This window comes from Sarcophilus harrisii, chromosome 2 (assembly GCF_902635505.1).
Source record: "Sarcophilus harrisii chromosome 2, mSarHar1.11, whole genome shotgun sequence".
Lineage (NCBI taxonomy): Eukaryota > Metazoa > Chordata > Mammalia > Dasyuromorphia > Dasyuridae > Sarcophilus > Sarcophilus harrisii.
This window is the reverse complement of record NC_045427.1, coordinates 627,834,610-627,862,553: the sequence shown is the minus strand read 5'-3', so window position 1 is coordinate 627,862,553 and position 27,944 is coordinate 627,834,610. Positions and strand designations below refer to the sequence as shown.

The 27,944-nt window shown below is 33.1% G+C and overlaps 1 protein-coding gene across 5 annotated transcripts in view; it reads left to right on the top strand.

The window, feature by feature from the left end:
• Positions 1–27,944, top strand: part of WAPL (WAPL cohesin release factor) — an 85,540-nt gene that overhangs the window by 14,949 nt on the left and 42,647 nt on the right. For 4 of the 5 annotated variants that reach the window (XR_004232566.1, XM_031956737.1, XM_031956734.1 and 1 more), the window contains 2 exons: positions 13,904–14,947; positions 19,693–19,811. Coding sequence is in view for 4 of the 5 variants with exons in the window: in XM_031956737.1 (XP_031812597.1) it covers positions 13,904–14,947; positions 19,693–19,811 (1,163 nt within the window). In the remaining variant the exon portion in view is untranslated. The remainder of the gene's footprint in view (positions 1–13,903; positions 14,948–19,692; positions 19,812–27,944) is intronic. The other variant, XM_031956735.1, reaches the window with a different exon arrangement.

Genomic DNA, 27,944 nt, shown 5'->3' with positions numbered 1-27,944 from the left:
AATTATAGCATTTCTACACAAAGTATGTCAAAATCTTAGAAGTTCTTTAATTTTATTATTAGAGTACAGTGTTTATATTAAAGTTTATTTAATGAATTATTGATTATAACAGATTTTGAATTAATGTTATCTGATAGTTTATACCTCACGTCAATGTATCTTGCACTGAAATGTTATTGTCCAACACACTTTATATATGTGTAGGGAAATGGAATTCCAAGATTAGATAGTTCACAGAAGTGGAAGAACAACAAAAAGAGTATTGGAATTTGGAAATGGTAGACTATATAATGAGAATAATAACTAGCATTTATGAATCTATGTAGTTTGCTAAGTGCTTTACTTAATGTTATCCATTTGACTCATGGACCAATCCTAAGGTATATGCTATTATTGGGCTCATCTTTTAGAAGAGGAAACGGGTCCAGAGATTTAAGTGGCTTGTTCCAACAGCTGGAAAGTCTAGGAGGCTAGACTTGAATGTTCTAGCTTCAGGTTTAGCCCCATTATCCCATACATATAATTGGTTCTCAGTTTCCAACTACCCTTGACTATGAAATAAGGCCTATTTTTTTCCCCTCACTTAACTATAGTCACCTTCTCCTTAGACGAAGCTGTTTTGTTAGCATTATTAGGGAAGGAGAGCTGCAAGACTTTTAAGAAACTAGTGGGTATAAGGACTCTTGAGGAAGTACTTTCCCTGCTGGATCTAGCATCATTAAATCTTAGATGAGTTCATTTTTACAGGATCCTAGTATAAAAATATGCTAAATGTAAGCTTTTACCTTATAATACTTGAGAATATATTCAGCACTCATCACACATCACTTAAATATAATAGGATCATATTTCTGGATAAAATTTTTACTAATGGGAATACAGGTTTAAAGCTGAACTTGCAAATATTTAGTCTAATCCTCTTGCATGTTATAAATGAGATTAAATTCCAAGAAGGTTTCTTTTCTAGAGTCTCTTGACTCAAAATCATTGTTTTTCACTTTTAGATTCCTTAACTATCATGCTTGCCACCCAACCCCCTTTAAAAGAAACAAAACAATTAGTGAAACTGTTTAGTAGTTTTGCTTTTGTCCATATTTAGTATCAGTATATAATTTTAAGGGGAACGAGTATGCTTAGTTCTTTAATACTGAAATCAGTGATTATTTGAAAACTTATCAAGAGGAGATTTGTGTGGATGTGATGAATACTTGGAGGAAGCACATTGCCCTAAGCTGGAGAGATAACTAGAGTATTTGGCTCCCAATACAAAAAACTGTTGTTGTTATTTTTTTATGAAATGAATACATTGAACTGAAAGAAGTATTTAAATTTTTTTTTTTTTTTTTTTTTGCTGTTAGCCCAATCTGACTGAAGTTTTTTGTTATTATAATTTATGATGTCCCTTAGCAAAGTGATTTTTTTCCCCCCTAAGAGTTCTACTTAGATTTATTGAAGACATGGGAGAGCTGAAACTTGAAGCATTTTGACAAAATTTATATATATGCCAGATTGGGTGAACCAAACCAATTCCTATGAATTTTGGGAAAAAATTATGCTTTCTTCAACATATTTATTCATTTATGAAATTGGACTAGATTGTTTCTGAGGTTCTTCTAACTGTATATTGTAGAGTGTCTTAAATTTTGAAGTGCTATGCAAATCTTGGATATTATATACCATGTTTTGTACTTTGAAATATTGGCATACGTATGAGTTTTCTAAAGGTATTTTTCCTTGTTTTTGTTTTCACTTGTTTTAGTCATGTCTGACCCCATTTTGGATTTTCTTGACAAAGATACAAGAGTGTTTGCCATTTCTTTCTCCAGCTCATTTTACAAATGAGGAAACTAAGGCAAACAGGGTTAAATGATTTGCTCAGAAAATTCCTACAGCTAGGAAGTATCAGACACTTGATTGAGAACTGACCTTCTTGACTCCAGGCTCTCTACCTACATGCACCACTTAGCTTCCCCTTGCTTTTACAAAACCAGAAAATTACTGAAACATAATTTTGAAGTTAAAGTAGCATGTAAACCTAGTCTAAAATAGAAATTGTCAGTGCTTGGGGAAAATGTTAGTGCCAGGATAGCACATTATTTTGGTATTTTCCTTTGCTGCCTGAAAATTTTGGAGCAATACCTAGTATATTCCACTTTAAAAAGGCGATATGAGTTTTCTTCATTTTTTTTTTAAATGCACAGTTAGGTGTCACAATGTGAGTCTGGAGTCTGGAAGACTGGCTTCAAATTTGGCCTCAGACTGTTACTATCTGAGTGACTCTGGGCAAGTCGCTTAACCCTTTTGTTTCAATTTTCTGTCTTTGCCAAGAAAACTCCAGATGGGATTGTGAGGAATTGAGTACAATTTAACTGCCACATAGGACAGCATGCTTGTTTTCTTGGTTTCTATGTCTAGTGTTATAAAAGATAAATTCAGTATTTTTTTTGGTGAGCTAATATTTTAGGGTCAGACTCTAATTAATGAGCACATATACTTTGTAAAGTATCTAACATGGGGAATAGCATGCTGTGCATTAGTAAGTTTTCTAGCAAATTATTAGTAGTATGGGATAGTGTTCATAACAATGAATTTTAAGTCTTATAGTGTGGATTCAAATCTTAGTTATACTCTGATCTTGGGTAAATAAGTCACTGTACACCACTATAGGTTTTTTCTTTACTGAATGGTAAGGTTAGACTGAACAATCTCCCTGGTTCTTCCATGTCTAACTTTCTGATTCTAAATTTAAACCTACAGTGCTGAAACATTTATGATGGAAATTTTTCTTGAACATTATTGTAATTAATATAATTTAATTTAACAGGGTTAAGTAACTCACCCAGGTTCACACAGCTGAGACCAGAATTTGAATTTGGGTCTTCCCAACTTCAGAGCTGGTGCTCTATCCACTGCCACCTAGCTGCCCCCCCCCCCTCTTTTTTTTTCCTTAATGCTTATTTAATTCACTTTTTTTTTTCGCTCTCCTTTTCCTTTCCTTAATCATTGATTAATCATTGAATTCACAAGAAAAACAAAATTAACTATCAACAATATGCATAGTCATTCAAAACATTCTCATTGGTAGCCATGTCCAAAAAAAAAATTGCTTCATTCTTAAATTCATCCACTCACTCCCTGTGGAGATAGGTAGTAGCAATAGCATGCTTCATCATGTATCATGTATCCTTTGAAATCAGCCACAGAATTCCCAACACTTTCAAAGGTGATTATTCTCATTTATATAAATTATTCTCTATATAATATGTATGTGTGTGTAGTTATATAAGATATACATAATAATGTAATATACTGTAGAGAGCTACAACTCTGGAGAAGTATACTTGAAACATGGTGTTAACTAAGAAGAATTGATGAGACAGTAATTATGTGGTTTATATATACTTAGTACTTAGCATAGTGATGTAATAGTTCACACATATTCAGCATGCTGTAATGATGTAATTGTAATAAGAGTATATAAGAACTGGAGACAGGAAGTCAGACAGAAGTGAGACTGGGAGATGTGCAGACTAACAGAGGAGAGTGGTTCAGACTATGACAGACACTGTGAAGGGTACAATAAAGACTTTGGACTCTATTTTTGTCCATTCTTGTGGTCTATGCTGCTGAGACGAAGGCACTTCCGGAGGACCTCAAGAAAGCTAGCCAGAACATTACAATATACAAATTTTTCTTTATATAAGTTCTGTTCATTTCACTTTGCATCAGTTGATATAAATCTTCCCAGATTTTTCCAAAACTACCTCCTTCATAGAGGTAGAGCACATAGAGCACAATTGTATTCCATTATAGTTATTCCTTCCAAATCTTGGGGGAAAGGAGATGAGGGCTGTAATGTAGTTCCTTCTCTCCCCAATCTGGAAAATCCATGTAAAATTTTGTGGTTCTCCCATTGTACCAGAGAAGTATGATTTTTTTTTCCCTTAGTATACTGCCTTATTGTAAAATTTGAGTTAAATATTTGGTCATCCGTTATGTTGAGTAAACATACTAGCTTTTGTGTGTTGTTTGCTGGCATTTACAATCTTTTTGAAAATTTAAAAGTTTAAAAAAATTTGAAAACAAAATTGTGTATTTTTATAGCATTAAAAGATAAAAAGTATGTTGACCTATGATACAGTACATACATTTTATTTATTTCTGAGCTAAATTTTTTCTGTGTTTGTTGGTCTTTGAATGTCACTTGTAGCTTCCATGAAACTGCCTCCAAAATTCCCACTTACTTTGTTATGTAGATTTTCAACATACTGAAACCTTAATGGGGAGAGTGTGGAAGGGATAGCTATAATATGTTCATGTCTCCTTTTTTCACCCATGCCCCCGTTGATAGGCATCTTTTCAGTTTCCACTTCTTTTCTAATATAAAAAGAACTATTAAAAATATAAATATATAAATATGTGTCCTTTTTCTTCCTTGATCTTTAGTTGCCCCAAATTCTGTATTTTAAAAAATCAGTCAAATGAGAATTTATTTAAATTAACTACATTTTAAAAATCTTTTTGGGGACACAGCTACATGGTTAGGAAGCTCTTAGTTAAGAGCTCTTAACTTAAATTTATTTTTTATTTAGTATCTTTCCTCTTTGTTAAGCTCTTAACTTAAGCTCTTAACTTAAATTTATTTTTTATTTAGTATCTTTCCTCTTTGTAGTATTGGTAATTTCAACATTTGGAATGTTGGTGGTGTACCTTTGGTAAGAGGTTTCTATTATAGATTATCTTCAAACAGATTTTAAAAAATTTTACTTTGATTTGTAATTGAAATTAAACAGGATGTCAAAAATATTTTAAATTTCATTTTTTCAATACTAATTTGTCCTCAATTAAATACTAATCATTTTTACTAATATAGCACTATTGGGACTGAAGACAGCTCTTTTCCTTCAAATTTAATATCCTTAAATCAGTGTGAAAAGAAATTTCAAGTCTTGACACAGTTTGGGCTTCACTTAGTATTTTTTATTTTCTTTTTCATTTATTTTTGCTTCGGCAATTGCGATTATTTAAATGACTTGCCCAGCTAGTATGTGTTAAGTTTCTGAGGCCAGATTTGAACTCGAGTTCTCCTGACTTGAGGACTGGTACTCTAACCATTGTGCCACCTAGCTGCCCCCTATTATTTTTCCTTGAAAGGAAGAATTTTGATGATTATGGTGTAAGTTTTCGCCAGGCTGAGAAATTTGTCTTTATTCTTCTGACTAGAAAGACCCAATAAAAGTTTTTTGAATAGCTTGGTAAGACATTTATCTTAAAAAGGTGATTTTGGTAGTGTATGCCTGGATGATTTAATCGGTGAAGGGAATGAACTGGCAAGTTAGCTTGACTTGGAATCTTAACAAAATTTTAGGGCAGAATATTAAAAGGATAATTAGTGAACATGACAGGGTTACTTTGACTGTAGATAAAAGAATTGATAAGTTAACCTAGGTTTTGGCAAATCCTTCATACTATCTTTTGTGAACCAGATGGGGAGGTTGGGCTGGATGATTAGGTTTTAAGAGGTTAAGTGACCAGACCTAGGGAGATAATTAATAATTCAGTATCTTCTTGGAAGGAAGGATCTAATCTTGTACTTGCTCTGTTACACCAGTGACATGGATAAATGAGGTAGCATGCTAAGAGAGTAACGGGAAGGAATAGTTAACATGTGAATAACAGAATTATTCAGGATCCAAAATGGCCAGGATGATGAAGTGAATCTAATAGAATAATATTTACTAGAGCTATATTTAGTCTTAGATTTGGGTTTACAAGTCATCTTTACAAGTACAAGGTGGAAGTGTCTATAGCAGTTGGATGAAAAAGATGTGGGAATTGTTGTTTTATAAGGGTAGTATGATAGAAAAGCTAATATCTGTTTGTGGTCTGTTAAGAGAAGTGAAACATTTAGAATCAGGGAAATGTGCTTCTTGTTGTGTTGTGCCTTACTCAGATCTCATCTATTGTGTAGTTTAGATATGTATTCTACATTTTGTGAAGGGCATTGATGAAACTGAGAATGCTCACAGGACAGAAATCAGAATGATAAAAGACTTGGTAAAAGACTTTAAGAATATGCCATATAAGGAAGGACCAGTTAAAGGAACTTGGTATGTTTAGCTCAGAGAAGAGTAATAAGGTGGTTTCTTCCAGGTATCTGAAATTTTCTAATGGGGAAAAAATTTTTTTTTCTTCTGTTTGGCTACAGAAAGTGGAGCGATGGATTAAAAATTGTAGGTCCATCAATTTATGCTATATAAAGACATACTGACAGTGAGCCATCACAAATTGGAATGGCCCAACTAGGAAATTAATGTGATTTTCTTTGTTAGTGATCTTCGTGGATGATTACTTTTTTCTTTTCTTTTCTTTTTTTTTTTTTTTTTTAACTATTTTTAAAAAATTATAACTTTTTAATGACAGTACATATGCATGGGTAATTTTTTACAACATTATCTCTTGCGCTCACTTCTGTTCCCATTTTTCCCTTCCCTCCCTGTACCTCCTCTCCTAGATGGCAGGCAGTTTTATACATGTTAAATATGTTATAGTATATCCTAGATACAATATATGTTTGCAGAACCAAACAGTTCTCTTGTTGCACAGGAAGAATTGTATTCAGAAAGTAAAAATGACCTGGGAAGAAAAACAAAAATGCAAACGGTTTACACTCATTTCCCAGTGTTCCTTCTCTGGGTGTAGTTGATCCTGTACATCATTGATCATTTGGAACTGAATTAGATCTTTATCGAGGATGTGAATGACTACTTTTCAAGTATGTTACAGAGAGAATTCCTAGTCAGATACAAGTTGGACTCTGGTCTCAAAAGACCCCTTTTAAATCTTAGGATTTGCTGATTCTGTGAACTCACTTTGGAAGGCTTGGAGAAAAGACCCCTTGAAGTATTGAAGAAGTTTATGTATGTGAAATACGGGATGAGAGGGTGTTGGAGAAAGGAAAGGAGAAGGACCCATTCATAGAACCTGGGTTCGAATCCCAATTCTTCCCCTGATACTATGAACTTGAGCATGTGTCTATAAATATACACATACCTATACCTTTGAAAATTTGTTAATATGTTTGTATCTAAGCACTTGTTTAAAAGAAAATTTAAAATGACCTGCTGTATTGATTTTATCAGAACATAGTGCCTGAATTCTAGCTTATCAGACTTTGAGATATGATTTTTTCCCCTTTTACTTAAGGAATATATTACTTATTTGAAACTTATTTTTTGAATTCATAGATATAAGGGATAAATCTTGTAGGAGCATAACTTTTGAAGTCCAAGATAGTCTGGTTTCCTGCTAAATATAAGTAGTTAAGGCATATCCCAAAGAAAAAGAAAGAATCAAGCTAAAAATGTTTTATTTTACTTAGTAGCAAGCATTTGTTAAGTTTCTATTCTGTGCTAGGTATTAGATCTAGATCTAGAATTACAAAGGTAAAAAGAAGTCATCCTTATTCTCAAACAGCTTCCTTTCTATGAGTGAGATGGAATGATTTTTTAGCATCTGAGTTAGGGAGGAGGGAAGTGTATGTAATCAGGATAGACTTCCTGAGAATGTCTACTCTAGATGTTGGGAGGACAGCCCACGTAGTCTTCTCAGGCAGAAGACAATAATGGGGTTTATGCAAAATCAAGTGCCCTAATCCGAAGATTGCAAGGATGGAGCCAGATCATGAAAGACATTTATGTGTGATCTAAAGGTGGGAAGGAGGACCACTACTCCTTTCCATGCCTCTTGTTCTTGTTCTAAATGACAGCCAGTATTTCATCTTGAAATACAGCAGGGTCTCCCCACCCCTTACTGCTCCATCCAGTATTATGATGTAGGTAAGTTGTGATCATGAAGACTACAGGGAGATATGGAAAGCATTGATGAACCAATAATGCAAAATGGATTCTGTAGGACCAGGAAAATAACATGGTGACTATAGTAAAATAGAAAGCACAATAATAGCAAAAATTAAAACTCAATACTCAGTATTAAAATGATACAAGGTTGACCTAAAGATGAGATTAGTTACTTTTTGTGAAAGTGGGAAGCTATGGACGCATGTAATGTTGGACTTGACTGGTAATGTTTTTCTTTTCATTTTTAAAAAATTATTTGTATTATGGAATGGTTTTCTGACCAGGAGGTGGTTGCTGGGGGGAGGGAAAGAGGAGTTGGGTTGGCTATGGTTATACTGGGAAATGACAAAAATCTCACAATTAGAATGTTAAATAACATTCATAGTGCATTTTGCCATATAAGCAGTGCTATAGGTGGTAGTTGTTTTTTTGTTTTTTTTTTTAATTTGGTTTTGTTTTGTTTTTAAAGGATACAACACAAAACTTATTTACCCTAGAATGCGGCTATCGAGCTACTGGATTTCCCTGAATTCTGGGTCTTAGGAGTAGATGGATATGAAATTTAGGAGCAAAGACTTATCTCTTGCTCATTTCTTGGCATTAGGTCTTGCATTTAAAACATTATAAAAAAATAATAATAGGTTTTTAATTTTAACTTTTAAATCATCATAGCTTTTCATTTCCAAAATATGAAAAGATAGTTTTCAACATTCACCTTTGCAAAACCTTGTGTTCCAAATTTTATCTCCTACCCTTTTCCTTAGACAGCAAGTAATCCAATGTAGGTTAAATATGAGATTTCTTCTGAATATATTTCCACTTTTATCATGCTATGCAAGAAAAATTAGATCAAAAGGGGAAAAAATAGGAAAGCAAAAAACCAAGCAAGCAAACAAAAGCAAGGTGAAAATGCTGTGCTGTGATCCACATTCAGTGCTTATACAACTCTGGGTAGAGATAGCTCTCTCCATCACAAGTCTATTAGAACTGGCCTGAATTTACCTCAGTCTTGAAAAGGCACATCCATCAGAGTTGATCTGATCTTAGTATAATTTTATTATTGCAGTGTACAATGTTCTCTTGGTTCTACTCACTTCACTTAGCATCAGGCCATGCAAATCTTTCCAGGCTTTTTTGGAAATCATCCTGCTCATCTTTTCTAATAGAACAATAATATTCTATAACATTCATATACCATAATTTATCATCCATTCTCCCACTGGTGGGCATCCACTTCGTTTCCAGTTCCTTTCCACCACAAAAAGGACTGCTATAACCATTTTTGCACATGTGGTGTCTTTTCCTTCCTTTATGATTTCTTTGGGATACGGGCCTAGTAGAAACATCTCATTGTTAAGTCAAAGGGTATGGCAGTGTGGTAGCCCTTTGGGCACAGTTCCAAATTATTATCCAAATGGTTGGATCAGTTCATAACTCTACCAATATGTATTAGTGTTGGGGATTTTAAAGGCAAAATGGACCCACTTGAGCAGGGGATGTGGTCAGATTTGTGGTTTATAAAAAAAATTTGGCAGTTGTTGAAGGGAGAGCTTGGAAATATAATTATTAGGCTATTGGAATAGTTCAGGTGAGAGGTGATGACTGGGGTAGTGGTCTGTGGCATAGAAAGATAAATGTGAGATGTTGTAGAGATATTACTAATTTTAGACTAGTCAGACTCATTACATTCCAGATTTGGATTTTGGTGTGTGGCCTATATTTGGGAAAATAGGGCAAGGAGCATTTGATTTATATTCTCCTTTTTCTGTATGCCTCTTTATAAGGTACTCATTGTCCTTATGCTATTTTATGTGCACATTTTAAAAAATGATTTTAGTTAAGAAAGGGAGATGAGATAAGATACTGGATAGCTTGATGTGGTAAGGTAGGGTGAAAAAGAATGGATATGGACATGTTTGAAAGGAATAAGGAAGGAAATGGAAAAAGAATGATTGAGAGGGCAATCTGCTGCAGAAAAATGGGAGGAAGTAAAATCAAGGAGTATTTGTAGAGGAGTTGACTTTGGCAAAGAAAAGGATAACTTCTGCCAGAGGATGGGGAATTAGATTTTAAAAGCAGCTTTATATTTAGGAAGCAAAACTCACTCCCTCTGTAGAATAAGAGGAAAACAAGTCAAACAAATTCCTTCTAATTCATTTATAAATAGCCATCACTGGTTAGAGGAGGCAGGCATATATTGCCTTGGGGGGTCTCCTATAGATAAGGTTTTTTTTTTTTTTTTAAACAACAAATACTTTTTTCTTATGATCCCAAATTCAAGTGATTCCTTGTACGTACTGTTTTATTTGACAGCCTTGGTAGAAGAATTTCAGCTGTCATTGCAGCTCTCTTTGTATGTTATTTTTATGCTGGAGAGTTATATAGAACTACATTTTGGTTTTTTGTGAAGTTTTTTTTTTTTTTTCCTTAAATATGTTTTGATGAGAAGAAAACTTTCTATTTTGGATTTTTTTTGTCTTTTTAGTCTTAAAAATGTTTAGTTTTTATTAATAACTTTTGTTTTTGCAACACATTCATTTCCAAATAATTTCTGCCATCTCTCTCCTCTTTCCAGCAAATTATCCATTGTAACAAAGAATAAGAAAGAGAAGAAAAAAAAAATTGGACAAAACCAATGTAACATATGTGAGACTATCTGCAGTACCTAACTAGATTGACACACTCTTGTAATGCTCTTTGCAATTTTCTAGGGCCATCTTTGATCAGTTGGTGTTTTCATTTTTGTTGAAGTCATTGTCATTATTTTACCAGTATCTGTGTATTTAACACCAATTCTTAAAAATCTTTACTATGCTTGTCTGAAGTCTTCATATGTGTCATTTTTTATGGTGCAGTAATATTCCATTAATGTTCTACACTTTGTTGTTCACACAGCATTCTACCACTCATTTTCCTTCCTTTCTTAAGGAGTCCAACATCTGATTCACACTTTATCTCTTTTCTGCAGATTGGTTCTTATCCTTGAGAACTTCACATAAATCCAGAAAGATACTCACAATCTAAAAATTTTCAATTTTTTACTGTATTTGATACTCCTGTCATTGCCATTCACCCCTTCTAGCCCTCTGCTTTTCCCTCATAAAAACCTTTCTCTTTACCTGTAGTAGTACTGTTAATCTATTGCGTGACAAAGATTAACTTTTCTAACCTATAACCCAATAGCTGTTTTAAATATATACTATTTTATAATAATCTTAAATCCCTTGTCTCTTGTCTTGTCCCTGCTCTTCTTTTGCCAGACTTTATTTAGCCTTTCGATTAGTCCCAACATCTTATATTCTTTACTCCTATTCAGAAACCTCAGAGTAATGCTAGGGGAATTTTGTAATTATATCACCGTGTACCTTATAAATTGATGTTATCCCTCTTCAACTGGACCCTTATTGCAACAACACTAAGCTTTAATTTCTCCTTACTGAATTGTCTCATTTCTCAAATAAGATATTCTAGACTTTCTCTTTGTATTCCTACTTTCATGCTCCCCTCTCCCCCCTTATTTTACTGAAAAAATGGTTTCATTCACCATTGATTCCACTTGAGATTTTTCATCTCTGAAGCATATCTCCCACTCTCACTCTCTTCATCCTCTGGCATAGGTTACCCTTTTCTTTGTCCAAGCCAACCCTTCAGTTTTATTCCTACCATTTTTCTCCAGCAGGTTGCCTTCTCAATTATCTTTTTTGCATCACCTGTGAGCTTCCTACCTTTACAAAAGGGTAGGTAGGGATATCTTCTCATGTCTCTTCATTAGAGTTACACTTGATCTTTATATTTCATTGTGTTGACTTCTTATTTCTTTTAGGAGTGTGTCAGTCTTAACATTTATATTGTTTTGAGTTACTGTGTATATTTTATAGGCTCTGATGACATTGCACTGTATCAGTTCATAAAGATCCTTTCATTTTCTCTTTGTTTATCACACATTATTTGTTGTTCAGTCATTTGTTCTCCCCTCCTCCCCCATCATCGTTGTTCCTCTATTTGGGATTTCCTTGGCGATACTGAAAGTAACTTACCCAGAGTCACACAGGTAATAAGGGTCTGGTACCAGATTTGGAAGATGAGTCTTCCTAACTCCAGGCCTAGAAATCTAACCACTTCATAGTAACATTACATTATATTCACATAGCAAAGTTTGTTTAATCATTCTTCAATTGATGAGTCTCTACTTTGTTTTCAATTTTTAGCTATCACGAAAAAGTGCTGCTATTAATATTTTGGCACTTTTTTTCTCAGCATTGGAATCCTTGGGTTATGAGCCGAGTAATATAATCTCCAGTTAAAAGGTTAAGGATATTCTAGTCATTTTATTTGCCCAATTCCAAATTGCTTTCCAAAATGGTTGTACTCTTTTCACAGCTCTACCAACAGTGTATTAGTATGTCCATTTTTCCTATTGACAGTTGCCATTTTTTGTCATTTTTGCCAATTTGTAGAATGTAAAATCTCAAATCTAAGAATAAAGCTATCCTCAATTCTTCTCTTCACTTCTCAACCATATGCACTGCTGCTTCAAATCTCATCACTCAACTGAAACTATTCTTTCCAAAGTTGAATATTAATCGCCAATGCTGATGGTCTTTTCTGAATCCTAATCTTTTTCAACCTTTGTCTTATATTTGGTAGTCTTGACCCTTCTCTTTCTAGGAAGTCTCTGGGTTTTCATGATACCACTCTCTCTTTGTATCATTGAGGTCATGCTTCCAAACTGTAGGTTGTAGCCTGGACTTTCTTCTCTCCTCTTTACTTCACTTTTGATAATCTCAACTCCAGTTACCTACTAGATGACTCCAGAAAATGTATGTCCAATCTCAGGTTCTTTATTTTCCCACATTATCAGTTATTTTTTGTACTTTTCAAAGTGGAGGCATGTAAATTTTCATTGGGTACAAATCTGATTGTTTATCTCTATTTTGCTTTCAAAATCTATGAAACTTAGCCCCAATTTGTCTTTACATTGTTATTGGACATTTATTCCCTTTCCTATACTCAATTATCTACCCAAATTTTGGTCTTTTCCTTGTTCTTCCAAGATGACACAGTATGTCCTATCTGTGCCTTTGTTTTGGTGGTCACCCCATTTCAAAATGCATTTCTTCCTCTATTCATAGGTATTCTCTCCTCAGTTCAAAATTACTTTCCTAATTGTGATTGAACAGTCATATTAGTCATATTTGTGTATAAGCTTTGATATTTGTTAATAGGCAGCACTTTTTCTGTGAATTGTTTGTTTGTGTCTTATCTATTGGTGCATTTATAAACTATTTACCTCTTTATTCCAAACCAATAGTCACTTTAACCTGCCCCATAACTTTACTTTTTTTCTTCCCAAACTATCTGATGTTTGAAGAGGTTATGTGAACTTTCTCTACTACAGGACCCCTTCACTTTAAAAAGAAGAGGAAGAATGTCATTTGTTTTAGTTTTCTGCTATTTTCTTTTATTGTTGGAAGTTAAAAAAAAAAAAAAGCCTTATGAAACTTGAGTAAAGTAGAAAAAAGATGAGCAGATATTCAGTGAATGCCAACAAAAATGCCAACAAATGTACTGATTGGTAGGTGAGATCAGAATAGTATATGTATTTTTTGAAAGTACTATTAATTTATAAGAGGAAGGTAAAACTGTATAGGGAAGTTTGTGTTCTCATTCTGCTCTCAAATGTTAAGGTGATAGAAGTATCAGAAGAAAAATCATGTAAGCTTAATAAGTTTTGCTAAGTAGTATTGAGATTATGTAGAAATTCTGCTGATCATTAATCACATGAACTTAAGAGCCTTAAAGCTATAGCATAAATAGGGATTGTTTTTGTTATTTGTATCCCCTAACAAAATTCTTGGTATGTGCTAAGTCTTTGATAAATTTATGATTGATTATAAAAATAAAGGTGATTTAATTTTAATCTTAAAATGGTTTGAGCTTTTTGATATGTTAAATCTCTTTGAGATGTGTCTTTTCATAAGTATTTTGGTATTCTCTCCTGGTGTTTTATATCTATTAATTTATATACATTTTTTCTTTTATAGATAAAGTGCAGAATTTTAACGACAATGAAAAGAACAGTCACTTTATTTACAAACATATTGAAAGTGGTAATAAACAATCTAACCTTGAAACTACAGCCATTTCTGGAATCAAAATTGAAGCCAAGGATTCATATGATACTTGGGATTCCCAAATTGGGAAAAGGTCAGACTCTCCATCAGAAATGTCTCAGACCAAGGTATCCCTACGAACTGGTTTATATGAATGGGATGATGTTGCAGATAACAAACCAGGGGATTTTATTTTAAGTTTCGGTAGTGATCATCATTTAGAGATAAAGAATAAAGAGGAGTTTACAGGTAAAGATGAAATGGGAAATCTACAAGAAGCCATTAATGAAGACCTTCTCCAGAGTGTTCTCAGGCCAAGCAACTGCAGGACGTACTGTAGGTCCGGCAAAGCAAAATCATCACAAGGGGCATCACACTTTGATAAGCTAATGGATGGCACTAGTCATTCTTTAGCCAAAGCAAATAATGAATCAAACCAAGATGGTCTGAATCCAGTTCGGAAAGTTGGTGTAAGTTGTGGGACCAGTTTCAGAGGAACGGTCGGACGGACTAGAGACTACACTGTTCTGCATCCGTCTTGTCTATCAGTTTGTAATGTTACCATACAGGATACAATGGAGCGGAGCATGGATGAATTCACTGCAGCAGCTCCTACGGACTTGGGTGAAGCTGGCCGCCTACGAAAGAAGGCAGATATAACCACCACCAAGACCACCACTAGACATCGACCCAGCAATACCAAATCCAAAAAGGATGTTAAACTTGAATTTTTTGGGTTTGAAGACAATGATGAGGCAAAAGTTGATGAAGGAGGTTCTGGAAGTTCTAATTACAAAATTAAATATTTTGGATTTGACGATCTCAGTGAAAGTGAGGATGAGGATGAGGATGACTGGCAAGTAGAAAGAAAAGCAAGCAAAAAAAGAACTAAATCGGCCCCATCAGTCTCCTTTCAACCTCCTGCAGAAAGCAATGATAATTATTCCCAGGATAGTCAATCTAATGCAAATCCAGGTAAGTGATTTTTAAAAATTAATACTAATATTAAAGAAAGGTTAAAATTATTTGCAGACTTTCAATGGAATGTTAAAGTGTTTTACAGAATCTTAAAGCACTATATGTCATTGCTATCATTAGATCAAATTACACTCCCCCTCCCCGCCTTTTTCATTTTTGAATATAGATAGATTTTATTTTATTTTTGGCCTGAATCTATTTTTCCTGTGGGGAAACTTCATAGGAAAACAGCAATATTCATGAGTGCACCCCTTTTGAAAGTTGATGTAAATTAATTACCTGCAGTAATGAGAGGTTTCAAAACTTGCCCAGGATTACACAGGAGTTGTGTGTCAGGGTGGACACAAACCCAGATCTTCTTGATCCTTACTTACTTAGCCTGACTCTTGGTTTAATATACTGTTTCCTCATAATATCTTGAACCTCATTTATAACTCTTACAGATTTAAACATTTTCACAATCAAAGTGAAGAAAGCATTTTAATGGTCAGTTCTCAATTAGGGGAAGCCATTTGCTCATTGGAAAAGTTTTTTCAGGTGTTTTGTTTTTCATTCTACTATTAGTATTTAAAAAATTATAATTGGGAGAAAAAAATTTAAATGTAGATTTAAAGTATTTCCTTTTTCTCTTTAGATTTATATTACAATAAAAAGACTGATTTAACTTGATTTAGTTGTGTCTGACTCTAGATGATCCTGTCTATGGATTTTCTTGGCAAAGATGCTGGAATGCTTGCCAATTTCCTTTTCTTGTGCACCTTCATTTTCTAGATGAAAATTGAAACAAATAGGGCTTTAGTGATTTACCCACAATCTCACAACTAATGTTTGAGATTTGATTTGAACTCAGGATGCTGAGTTAGGCACAGGCTTTACCTAGCTGCCTCTAACTTCAGCTTCAGATTCTAACTCCTGAGTTAAGCAGTTGGTTTTCAGTGAAGAAAGTAGCCCTCATTCTTCCCAAGTAAAACATTCAAACTAATCTAGATTGACTTTTAAAAAATCTGGGTGTCTTATTCAGCTATTTGTTCACAATTCAAATTGAAGGACATAGGAAAGCTTGACTTTTCAAGATGTTGGCCCCAAACACCTTAGTAACTTTTTGACAGATTTTATTACATCTCAGAACATAAACCAAAAAAGATTCCCATTATGCTAAGTATACAGTCCATTAAACACAAAATTCTACATTTGTAGGGGACTGTGGCCATCTAGTACAACCTATGTCTGAAAGGAATTCCCACTATACCATAACCAAAAGTGTTCTTTCCAGTCTGTGCTTGATGTCCCCCAATGAGAGAAAACCCAACATTTTTTTGAGACAGTCCATTCCACTTGGGGGATAGCTCTAAGTGTATTGAACCAAAATGACCTTTTGGCCACTTTTACGCTCTGACATTTCGGGCCAGACACAAGTCTAATTCCTTTAAATATGTAAAAAATAGTTATCATGTCCCCTCTCTTGTCTAAACTTGACCGTTTTCTTTAGTTCATTCTTACATGAAATAGACTCAAGGATTCTTAACACCCTGGCTACTTTTCTTAGATCCTCTATAATTTATCAATGTTCTACTTAAAATTGTGTCCAAAACTGAACACAGTACTGTAGTTGAGATCTGATCAGGGTATCTGGAAGTGATGCCTCTTTAAGGCAGCCAAAGGTTTCATTAACTTTTTTTCCTGCCACATTATATCACATGGCTGACTTACTGAACTTATAATTCATTAAAATCTTGGGCTCTTTTTCGAGACAGCTGCTATCTGATCATACTCTTGTACCTTAAACTTGTGGAAGTGATAGTTTGTGTGTCAGAATAAGACTTTATATTTATCCCTATGGATTTTATTTTATTTAGATTTATCCCCAGTGCTCTAGCCAACCACAATCAATAGTTTTTGGATCGTGACTTAGTACATAGTGTTTGCTGTTTCTCTGAACTTTGTCATCTGCTCATCTGCCATGAATTGCCATCTATGTCTTGATTTAGGTCATTGATAAAATTGTAAAATAGGACCAAGCACAGATCACTGAGATTCTCCACTAGAAATCTCTTGCCACATTGATGTTGAATCATTAAAAATTGCTATTTGACTCTAGTAGCAATTACATTGGTTCTTAATCCATCTGATTATTTTATCTAATCCACACCTTATCCACCAGAATAGTATTACTTTATCAAAAGTTTTCCTAAATGCCATTAACATTTTTTTGTAAGAAAGGGAAATGAAGTTATTCTTGTGACCTGTTCTTAATAAAACGAGGCTGATTTTTGTTATCATTTTTTTCCTTTCTTTCCCTTTTAGAAAATTGAAACCTTTCTCCATTCTTACCCTTTCTTGTTTGCTATAACCTCTTTTCTATATGAACTGTGGTTCAGAAATCACATCTGCCCCTTCTTTCTGCACCTAAGGATGTAGTTCATGTGACTCAATTGATTTGAATTTTTCAATAGTAGCCAGGTGCTCTCTCAATTTGACAAGGTTCTTTGCAAACTGTACAAGCATAGCCTAAATTTTGGTATGTTATAATAAACTGGAAAGACTTCTGGCAAGAGATTTTCTCTTGAAAGATAGCCTATCTTGAACTAAGAGAAAAATATCAGATAGGGGATTATCATTTTTCATTTACTTCAATTTATGAGGAAAAAGAGGAACATACTGGGTTTTAATATAATCAGTAAACACTAAGTACCTCTTATGTACCAGGAATTGTATTAAACACTCAGAATGCAAAATCAGATGGCAGTTTTTGGTCTAAAGGAGCTTACATTCTAATAGGGGAGACAGAATATTAAAAAAAAAAAAAACACATACAAATAAGATCTATCTCTCTCTATACTCTCTATATGTGTATATATATGTATGAGAAATACATTGAAGATAAACAACAGAGGACAGGTACTAGAATTATGAGGAACTGGGAAAGGCTCCTCAGAAAGTCTGATGTTAGCTGGAACTTAAGAGAGTCAAGAAGGTGGAGATGAGGAGGGGAAAGCGTTTCATGGATGGGGTTCAGTCAGTGAAAATAGATCAGTTCATGAATGTTCTATTCTGTATAAGAAATAGCATGGAGACCAGTGTCACTAGATGATAGTTTGCTGGGTGCCTGAATCATGTATAAGACAACTGAAAAGGTAGGAGGGGGGACCAGGATATGAAGAGTTTAAAAGCCAAAGGATTTTATGTTAGTTCCTAGAGGTGAAAGTAAGCCATTAGAGTTTATTGAAAGAGGATGAGGATGAAGATGGGGAAATCACAAAATGAGAAGACTTGTGCGTTTTAAAGGAAGATAGTGGGTGGGTAGATGTTAAGACTGGAATGAGGAAATATTTGAGTTAGGGACACCAAAAATAACTAAAACTGTCATACTTATAGTATCATTTAAAAATTATTCCATAAAAATGGTGCTAAATTAGTCAAAATTAGGATTTCACAAAAGTTTGGATTTTTGTAGTAATTAAGATTATATATTGCTGTATATGATTGATTAATTAAGGTTCCTTCAGAGTAAAGTGTGCATTTTGTCAAAATTCTAGAGCTGGAAAGGACTTGAGTTTTAAACCTCTCTTTTCTTTCCCTCTCTTCTCCCTCCCTCTCTTCTCCCTCCTCCCCTTTTGAAATAAATGAGGAAGCTTAATTTCATTGAGGATGAGTTATTTGGTTATATTAGAAAACCAGTTATGATGTAGGATTTAATTTAACCTAGGTCCTCTTGTCTCCAACTAATGCCCTTTCCACTGTACCTTACTGGCTGTCTTGTCTCTTAACTTATTAGAAGACTAAATGTAATGGTTTCAATGGACACACTTGCCAGAGTGGCTTATGAACCATATCAGCCTGACCATAACAAAACATGTTGCCAGATTTTTCAGGGTTCAGGCCAAGTGAATTACTGATTTAATTTTTCTGCCTTTCATAAATGTTTTTGATTTTTTTTTTTTCTTTTAAAAAGGGAGGGGAAAAAACACATTATTTAGATATTGATATATCTGTATGTGGTATGAAGTAGTAAAAGCCTTTTTGGAGTCAGAAAGACCTGGAGATAATTTACTTATTGCTCAGCAGCATACTAGTCAGTTCAGTAAGACTAGGAGTTATAAATTGGTAGATGCAATTTCCTAAATCCATGTACCCTTGTTTCCCCTCCTTTCTCCACAAGTATGTATCTTAGTAATGTGGTATTGTGAAAATAGAGACATGAATGTGTATGTTAATAGCTTTGTGTGAGAATTCTTCTCAGTGAAGATATAAAAAACATACATATGAGAGGTGTTGGAGATAGGGCGATATGTTTCTGTGTTTTGTATTCAGAAATGAATGACATTTTGTATTCAGAACAAATTTAGATTCCTGAATCTAAGTTGAGCATTCTATCCATTGTGTCATGCTGCTTCTGTGGAAAGATTTAAAATGAAACTCTTGTGCTTTGCTTTGGGGATAGGCCTCCTTGGGTTCAGATTGCTTTTGTTCTTGAGTTGAGAAGTAAAGTGGACTGCTAGGTCAGAATGTTTATTTTGTTAGATATGATGTATCCCGTTAATTGTTTTTCCTGCAAAGGGAAGGTTAGGTCTGAACTATTGTATTTTGTTTTTGTTTTTTTCCCTTTCCCTCCTGGCCATAATAAAAGCTATTCATATATATATTTCTTAAATATTAATCATATTTCTTCGGAGTTATTATTTTATTTAATAGATAGCTAAATTAAACTGGTAGAATTTGCTGGTTGTGAATTACCATTGCAGATCTTTTGGACTTTTCAGAGGATTCACCTGGTGTGCCTGGAAACATAAAGAAGACCACAAATAAACAAGGAGATAAATCAAAGGAAAACACTAGGAAGATTTTTAGTGGCCCCAAACGAGTAAGTATTATTGGTAATTTTGTTTGAAATTTCTTCCTGTCCCACTTTTTTTCTTTTCTTTTCTTTTCTTTTCTTTTCTTTTCTTTTCTTTTCTTTTCTTTTCTTTTCTTTTCTTTTCTTTTCTTTTCTTTTCTTTTCTTTTCTTTTCTTTTCTTTTCTTTTCTTTTCTTTGTTAAAAAAAATTCCAGATCTTATCATATAGAATAAAATGTTTTTGCATATGATTCTTATACATATGATGGAATTTTTAAAGTAGAAATAATTTTTTAACTTATATTTTTTTAATGAATTTTAATTTCAACTTACAGAACTTAAAAATTTGTGACATTTCCTCCCTCAAGTTGTATTTTTGAAAGAGACTAGAATGAGGGTGTGGTTACTGTACTTTTTAATACAAATTTCCAAGAATGTTGTCTGAGTAATATAACTTATTTAGTGCTTATAGTACCTTAGACTGTTCATTTGACTTAGGAAATGATGGTCATTGATTAATTGTAGAATTATATATGTAGAGGGAGGAAATTACCTTATAATATATGGTGTGTGTGTGTGTGTGTGTGTAAACATGATTGTGGGGAAAGTGAAAATTTTAGTGCCCTCTACAAGTTCTGTTTTTAAAAAAATTTTAAGGGAAGATGGTGGAATAGTATTAGTCTAGAAAACTTTAGGTAACCAAAAACACCGATTTATATAGACACCTTTTCTCCAAATGAGGTTAAGTGATCTGTTCATAGCACTTGCAGAGAGAGATTGTGAGAGAGAGAGAGAGATGCACATTCTAGTACATATATAAATGCGCATTTCATTAGTTTATTGGATTAGATATCTCTTGAAGTCTTTTTCTAGCTTTTAAATCCTATGTTCCTACAGTACTTTAAATTTAATATATACTTGGAGCAGAGGTTGGGGAAAGTGATTGTTATAAATGATTTAGAAAGCAGTGTTTAAAATTAGATTTGGATAAAGAATCCTCTTTAGGCCTTGAATAAAATTAAGTGGGTGTCTCAGTACTTTTAAAATATAAAATGCAAAATATTATGGTACAGCAACTTTAGATTACTACTGAATCATTGATCATTGAAGTCGTGACTTCACAAAAGTGGGAATTATGTAGAATGTTGTACATGGTGGCAGATCTGGTCAAGTATGTTGGTTCTCAGCTCTTTTTAAATCTCTTGTTATGAGGAATAACCTGCTGGATTTCAGTGGCTAGGATATATTTGGAAAGGATAACTTTTTAAAAAATAGCATATCCATATCAGCTTAAGAATGGTAAAGAAAATAAATTCCATATAAAGCCATTGAATAGCAAAAATTACACCTACGTTAAATATCAAGACCAGGTTACCCATCCATAAAAAACCCAGCTCAGTATTATAATAATTTTTTTTTTTTGATGTATCTAAACAAAAGTCCTAATTGCTATAATTGTGATAGCATTAGGCTGGTCATTTGTAATAGAAGCTGTGCCCTCTTCATGTAGTCCAGAAATGGGGAAAATGGTTTTCGTTCAAACATGCGTATGAATGTATACAAATGTAGCACACACATTGTTTTTTATTATGATCTCATGATTTCTGCTTTCCTCAGTATAAAAAAGTTCTCTTTTAGCACCAACTTCCACAATTTAATAAATGATGAATTTGATGATTTTAAACTTTGGCTAATGGTAAAGACAGAACACCAAGACACGATATCCTGGTTCAATCCAGTGCTCTTAATGATATGTTTCCATGTGCCTCCTAAAAAGTACTTTGTATAAGTGTTCATGAAAGCAGTTTCAAGAGTTATTTGTAGGTTCCCTGAGGGGTAGTTTTCAATTGTGTGGTAACATCACCGCAAGGACTTTTAGAAACTTTTTCAATCAGGAATAAGAAGCCATCTAGTAGACACTGTCTAATAAGGATATAGACCATTCCCTTTTTTGTTCCATTGCATACAGCAGGTTAAAATATGAAGAAGACAAAAAGTCCAGTTGTGGCTGAGTTGTGGGATGATACAACAAATAACATTTGTTGAAAAAAAAAAAAAAACAGAAATTAAATATGAATAATAAAATGCTTAATATTATCAGTTCTTGTTGGTTCTGGCCAGAAGCTTCCTAATTTGGATCTGAATGATTGGGTATTTGTTTGAAAATATATTAATTGATCTTCATTTGTAGGGTGTTTGCCTTCTCTCCCTTCTAGTAGATTTTGTATTTTTGTTAGTCCCTAAGCAAAGGGCAGGATAGATATTCATTGATTCATAAAGGTTACAGCAAGTTTAAGAATTGTACTTAAGGGGCAGCTAGATGGTACAATGGCTAGAGTGCCAGCCCTGAAGTGAGGAGGAGACCTGATTTCAAATCTGGCCTCAGACATAACTTCCTATCTGTGTATCCTGGGCAAGTCACTTAACCCCATTTGCCCCAGCAAAAATAAAAAAATAAATTTGAAATTCATTTGTCATTTCTAAAAGTGTAAGAAAAAGAAAGCTTTTTCTTGAGGTGGAAATAATAAACTGAACCTACTTGACTGGCAAAGAAAAATCTATGACTAAAGATGGCTAAAAGATAATTTTCCAATCAAGATCTTTAAGTTAGAAAATAAATATGATTAATAAATTATTTTAAATACTGATTTTGTTCATAGCAGTTTTAACGGAAATAAGGGGATAAGTGAAAATATAATTTCTTGGAATGGAATAAAAGGACTAATCATAAATGGAAGTTTTAAAAATAATCCTTGTTTTCTCATTAGAGTATGTTGAATCTCAAAGATAACATTTGAAGTTCTTGGCTGATGAAATGAGTTATTTATTTAGAGCCAAGACCTAGATGCATTGTAAAGTAAAACTTTCAAAAACTAATTAGTAGGGAAGTTGAGTACAGTATAACTTAGGCATATTCATGATGCTTGCATGGTCATTTTGAATTAATTTGAACATAATTTGTAGACTCTTTGGACTTTTAGTTGAGAAGTGATTATCATTAGTTTAAAAACTAAAGCATGACAAGAAAGCTTTTTAGCTTCTCAAGCTTGTGGGAAGTCCTATTCTGCCCTCCTCACAGAATAAGCTAATTCTGTAATTGGCAAAGTGGGTCCTGGAACTGATGTGGCTGTGATAATAGTGGAGAATAAGGATATGGTCATCATTTTATCCATTTCAAATTCACTATTCTGAGAAAAAAATTATTGCCAAGAAAAAAATTGGAGAAGTTGGAATATCCACAGTAGGTCATCTTTTCTTCTGTCATATATTCATTTTTGTGTTTGTTTACCCTTTACTTTCCATTTTGTACGCTATATTCCACTATGCTTTTTTCTTTCTATTGAATGAATGATTTCATAATATAGTTGAAAAACAAGGATGTTCATTATAAGGAATTTTGTTTTACAGGTAACATTTCAGAAAAATATAGTAAAGTCCTCATTAGAAAATCTTTTGTTTGAATTTTAGGGGCAACATGGTATAATGGAAAGCACTCTAAAGATTAAAAATTAAAACAGAATTTTAGTCTCATTTTTGCTACTAACTTGCTCCAAAGCTTAAAACATCATTTTACTCTTCTGGATATGCTCCTGCTTAACTCTCTTCCATCTCTAAAATTTTGTAGTTTCTGCCTTTGTATCCAAGTTCTTTTCGTATTCTTATGTTTTTTGGAAACTCATTGCCAATGGTTAATAATGGGATTTTAGTATAATTTTAGACTATGGTTATATACTCTGATTCTTCTCTCTCCCCTATTCCCCCCTGTTAGTATTAAGTATTAATTAGTATTAGGCCACTAGCAAACATAAATAACCTTCTCTTTACAGATCCCTCTATCATCTAACATGGATAAAAGTGATTATAAAGATTGAATAGGAAATGTGAATAATTGTAAATGGAAACAACCCCTAAGATGGCATCCTTTTGACTTTTTGTTATATAGACCTGCGAGTATATAAATCTACTTTTTTTGGAGGGAGGGAGGAATTCCTTTCTTTTCTTTTTTATATTATAACTTTATTTACAAGATATATGCATGGGTAATTTTTCAGCATTGACAATGCAAAATCTTTTGGTTTTGTTTCCCCTCCTTCCCCTAGAGGGCAGATTGACCAATATGTGTTAAATATGTTGAAGTAAAAGTTAAAAACAATATATGTATACATGTCCATACAGTTATTTTGCTGTACAAAAAGAATCGGACTTTGAAATGGTGTGCAATTAGCCTGTGAAGGAAATAAAAAAATGCAAGTGGACATAAATAGAGGGATTGGGAATTCTGTGTAGTGGTTCATAGTCATCTCCCAGAGTTCTTTCACTGATCCACAAAGGATTTTGATGAAGACAGTGATCAGAGAAAAATAAAGGGATTGGGAATTCTATGTAATGTAACCACAAAATTTTTGATTCTCAGGAGATAGAAACACTAATCTCTTGGAAAATGGAAATGTTTTAACAAGATTTTATTTTTCCGTGATTAATTCTCTTTTAGTAAGGACACTTCTGATTCGGAGATATTTTCTTCCATATAGTACTTGCATTTGTAAAAAGAATTAAAATCTTTAGAACTAGGAAAACATTGTTCATAAAACCTTGTGTCTTAATATTACTAAAATATGAAATGTGAATAAGTAGATCAGTAATAGTTGACTTGCTAATACACTCTATATAGCACTTGGTAAACTTGACATTAAACATTTTATTCAAGTTGTGGATTTTTTAATTGTGTTTTCATATGGAGGCTAAATAGATTAATTGACTTGATGGTTTTTTCTTCTATGAAAATAATCTTAACTGTTTGGAGCCCTTCAAAAAAGGCAAGCAGTAAAATTTCTCTTTTAGAGACCCAAGGACCATAGGCTTAAGAGAATTGGGACATTGTTGCTCTATAGTCAAATTCTCACTTGTTTAGTTCTAACCTTGATTCTTTATGATTCAGTTTTTTTTTTTCTTTTTTTTTTTATTTAATAGCCTTTTATTTACAGGATATATACATGGGTAACTTTACAGCATTAACAATTGCCAAACCTCTTGTTCCAATTTTTCACCTCTTACCCCCCCCACCCCCTCCCCTAAATGGCAGGATGACCAGTAGATGTTAAATATATTAAAATATAACTTAGATACACAATAAGTATACATGACCAAAACATTATTTTGCTGTACAAAAAGAATCAGACTCTGAATTATTGTACAATTAGCTTGTGAAGGAAATCAAAAATGCAGGTGTGCATAAATATATAGGGATTGGGAATTCAATGTAATGGTTTTTAGTCATCTATGATTCAGTTTTATAACTATCCTGTCATACTGTGATTTAAGTCTTGGTTTACCATGGAAACTTAGTTGTTCTCTTTCTAGGTATTCAGAAAGTAGTTATGCTTTGAATCTTTGATTCTCTGAATATTGTAGTAAAATTATAAGTAAATCAGGACCAATACTATATCCAGCTTGTAGTATTTGGCTTCAATTTTTTTTGTTTGTCTTTTTAATCATGTGATATCACACATTTTGGAGTATACAGCAGATCTTACATTTATTTTCTTTTGCTTTTAAAATTAGAGGGACCCTTGATTTTTCTCTCTCTAAAGTAGGGATAATAACACTTAAGCTACCTAACCAGAACTGTTTTGAAAAACAAGTACTTTGTAAGTGTTTAAACACTATGTTAAATGTGACATGGGATTATTGGTCTAGTCCAGTGGTTCTCAAAGTATGATCTAGAGAATCCTGGGGATCTCTGAAATCCTTTTAGAGGGTCTACAAATTCAAAAATAGTTTTTATTTCCAATATGGTAAATGTCTATAAATATAACCCAGATAACAAAAATGCTTTGGAGAGATCCTCAATAATTTTTAATAGGATAAAGATATTGAAAACAAAAGTTTAAGAACCACTGGTGTAGTCAAAGCAAATTTTCTACAAAAAATAATTCTTCATAATTGTCCATAAGATATATTGAAAATAAAGGACATGTAATTTCTTTCAGGTTATTTTGTTACCTTAATTTTTTGTGTGTATGTGTATATGTGTGCCTCATACTTAATCTAAACACCCAAATTCTAAGTTTTTGTATTGCAATATCATGTTAGGTTTTTATTACTTGACATTCAGGAAAAAGGGTTTAGAAACATAAACACACCACAAGATGAGCTGTTATATTGTAATAGATGATTCTTTAGCATCTAAACTTTTTAAAGAATTGCATGTAATTTTAATTATTTCCTAAGTGATAGCTCTTTAAGGGGATAATAGTCCATTAGATTAATATTTTTTAATAGTTCTTCTAACTTCTTAAATGAGCTTTAATGTGAAGTTAAAATGCTTTTTAAAATCCCTTCAAGTAGGTACCCTTCTTTTGGTCTGTTTTGAATTTTAAAATCATTAATGGATTTGTGAGGTCATTTTGAAGCTATGACTATTCTGTGCTTCTAAAAAGACTAGTGCTTAAGTAAATGTCTCTTTAAAGTGAGTGCTAGTTGATGCAAAAATATTTCATGTTGAATTACTTTATCAAATGTAAGTTAAGGTTTCTAATTATGAACATAGCAAAGATTTTGTGCTTCTTTAAATAGTCAAATTAGAAGAGTAAGTACATTATTAATATGTACTATCTATAGCCATTGATGATTACCTATTCTGAGCACCATATACATTTGTTCATATATTGGAGAGATGCTACCATGTATCTTTGAGAGTTATATTGAAATAAAATTCGATAAAAGTCGCATGTAGTTTCCCATTAAATGTGGCTATTTGGGGGTTTGCAACCTATATGAATAAAGTAATAAGTAATGCCAGATTCCGTGCTTTGTTACCTCCTTTAGTTTAGAAATATTGAAGAAAGAATTGCAATGGAAATAGCACATACTTCCAAAGATATAATATTCATGTGTGTCAAAGAAAATATATCTTTGGGTCCTTTAGGAAGCAGTGTGGAATATTGCAAATAATAAGAAAGCTTGGGGAGCTTCTTATATTTTGAAGTATTGTTTTCATAAGTCAGATTTGAATTATGCTGAACTATAAAAATCCACAATAATATAGTACTAAAAAAAAGGCTGCAAAACTTATGATAACATCTCTCTTGAGGACATTTTCATTAAATTCTTGATTTTTGAAAAATGTTTTTTAATGTTTTTCTATAGCGCTTGTCACACAGTGAGAGGTCCAGTTCAATTCAACAATAACCTACAGTGATCAGTTACTTGTGCAAAATCATTTTTGCTCATTTTTCATAAGTAATGATGTATTTCATAGTTTACCAGCTTCTTTTTGTGCTGGTATTCATGATAATCTTTTAAATTATTGATAGAAATACTATACCTTTTTGTCTAAATTGTTATTCTTTACAATACAATACAATGAAATCACTGATTTCATTAGTTTGGATTCTTCTTATGGAAATAAGTGAATTAAAAATGCCAATAGCTCCTTGCTTTTGAGGTATTTTTTGGAGAATTGTGTTACCAAAGACATGGATTTGGCTTTCCAATGGAAATGATATAAAGAGCTTACAAAACCTTAAAGAACTATATATATAAATGTCAGCTATTTTTTATTTTTCTTAACTGTTTACTTAGTTTTAATCTCAAAATGCAAAACAATTCTGAATTAGATTTTTGTCTTATTCTCTTTAACAGGAAACTCTATACCCATCCCTACTTTAACTTATTCTTTTGTTTCCTTGGTAAATGTGAAAAATGCCTATTTTCTCCATTTTAATCTTTTGCCTGAAATCTGAATTTCTGGTATCTGGGGCCTGGACCTATTAATATTGGGACAAATCATAGAGGACAAAAGACAGGATTAAGAAAATCTTCCTTGCCTTGATTTCTACAACTTGGAATGAAAGCATCCAGAATCTGATGTCCCCAAACCATTATTAGTACATGCTCAATACCCAGCCATTTAGATAATAAATGAATGCCACTATCTGTGCAAAAATATGAAACAGTGAAGATTTAGCAACAGTGTAGCTAATAAAATAAGCTAATGGTAGAAATTGTGTAGATGGATTAATTATTACACTGCTCAGTTAAGATTTTCTATCCTAGTATCCAAGTATCTAGTATCCAAGAGGATACCAAGTACTAGAAGAGAGATTTAGTAACCACAATGACAAATCTAAGTGTTGTGGCCAAATTCAGCTTTCTTAG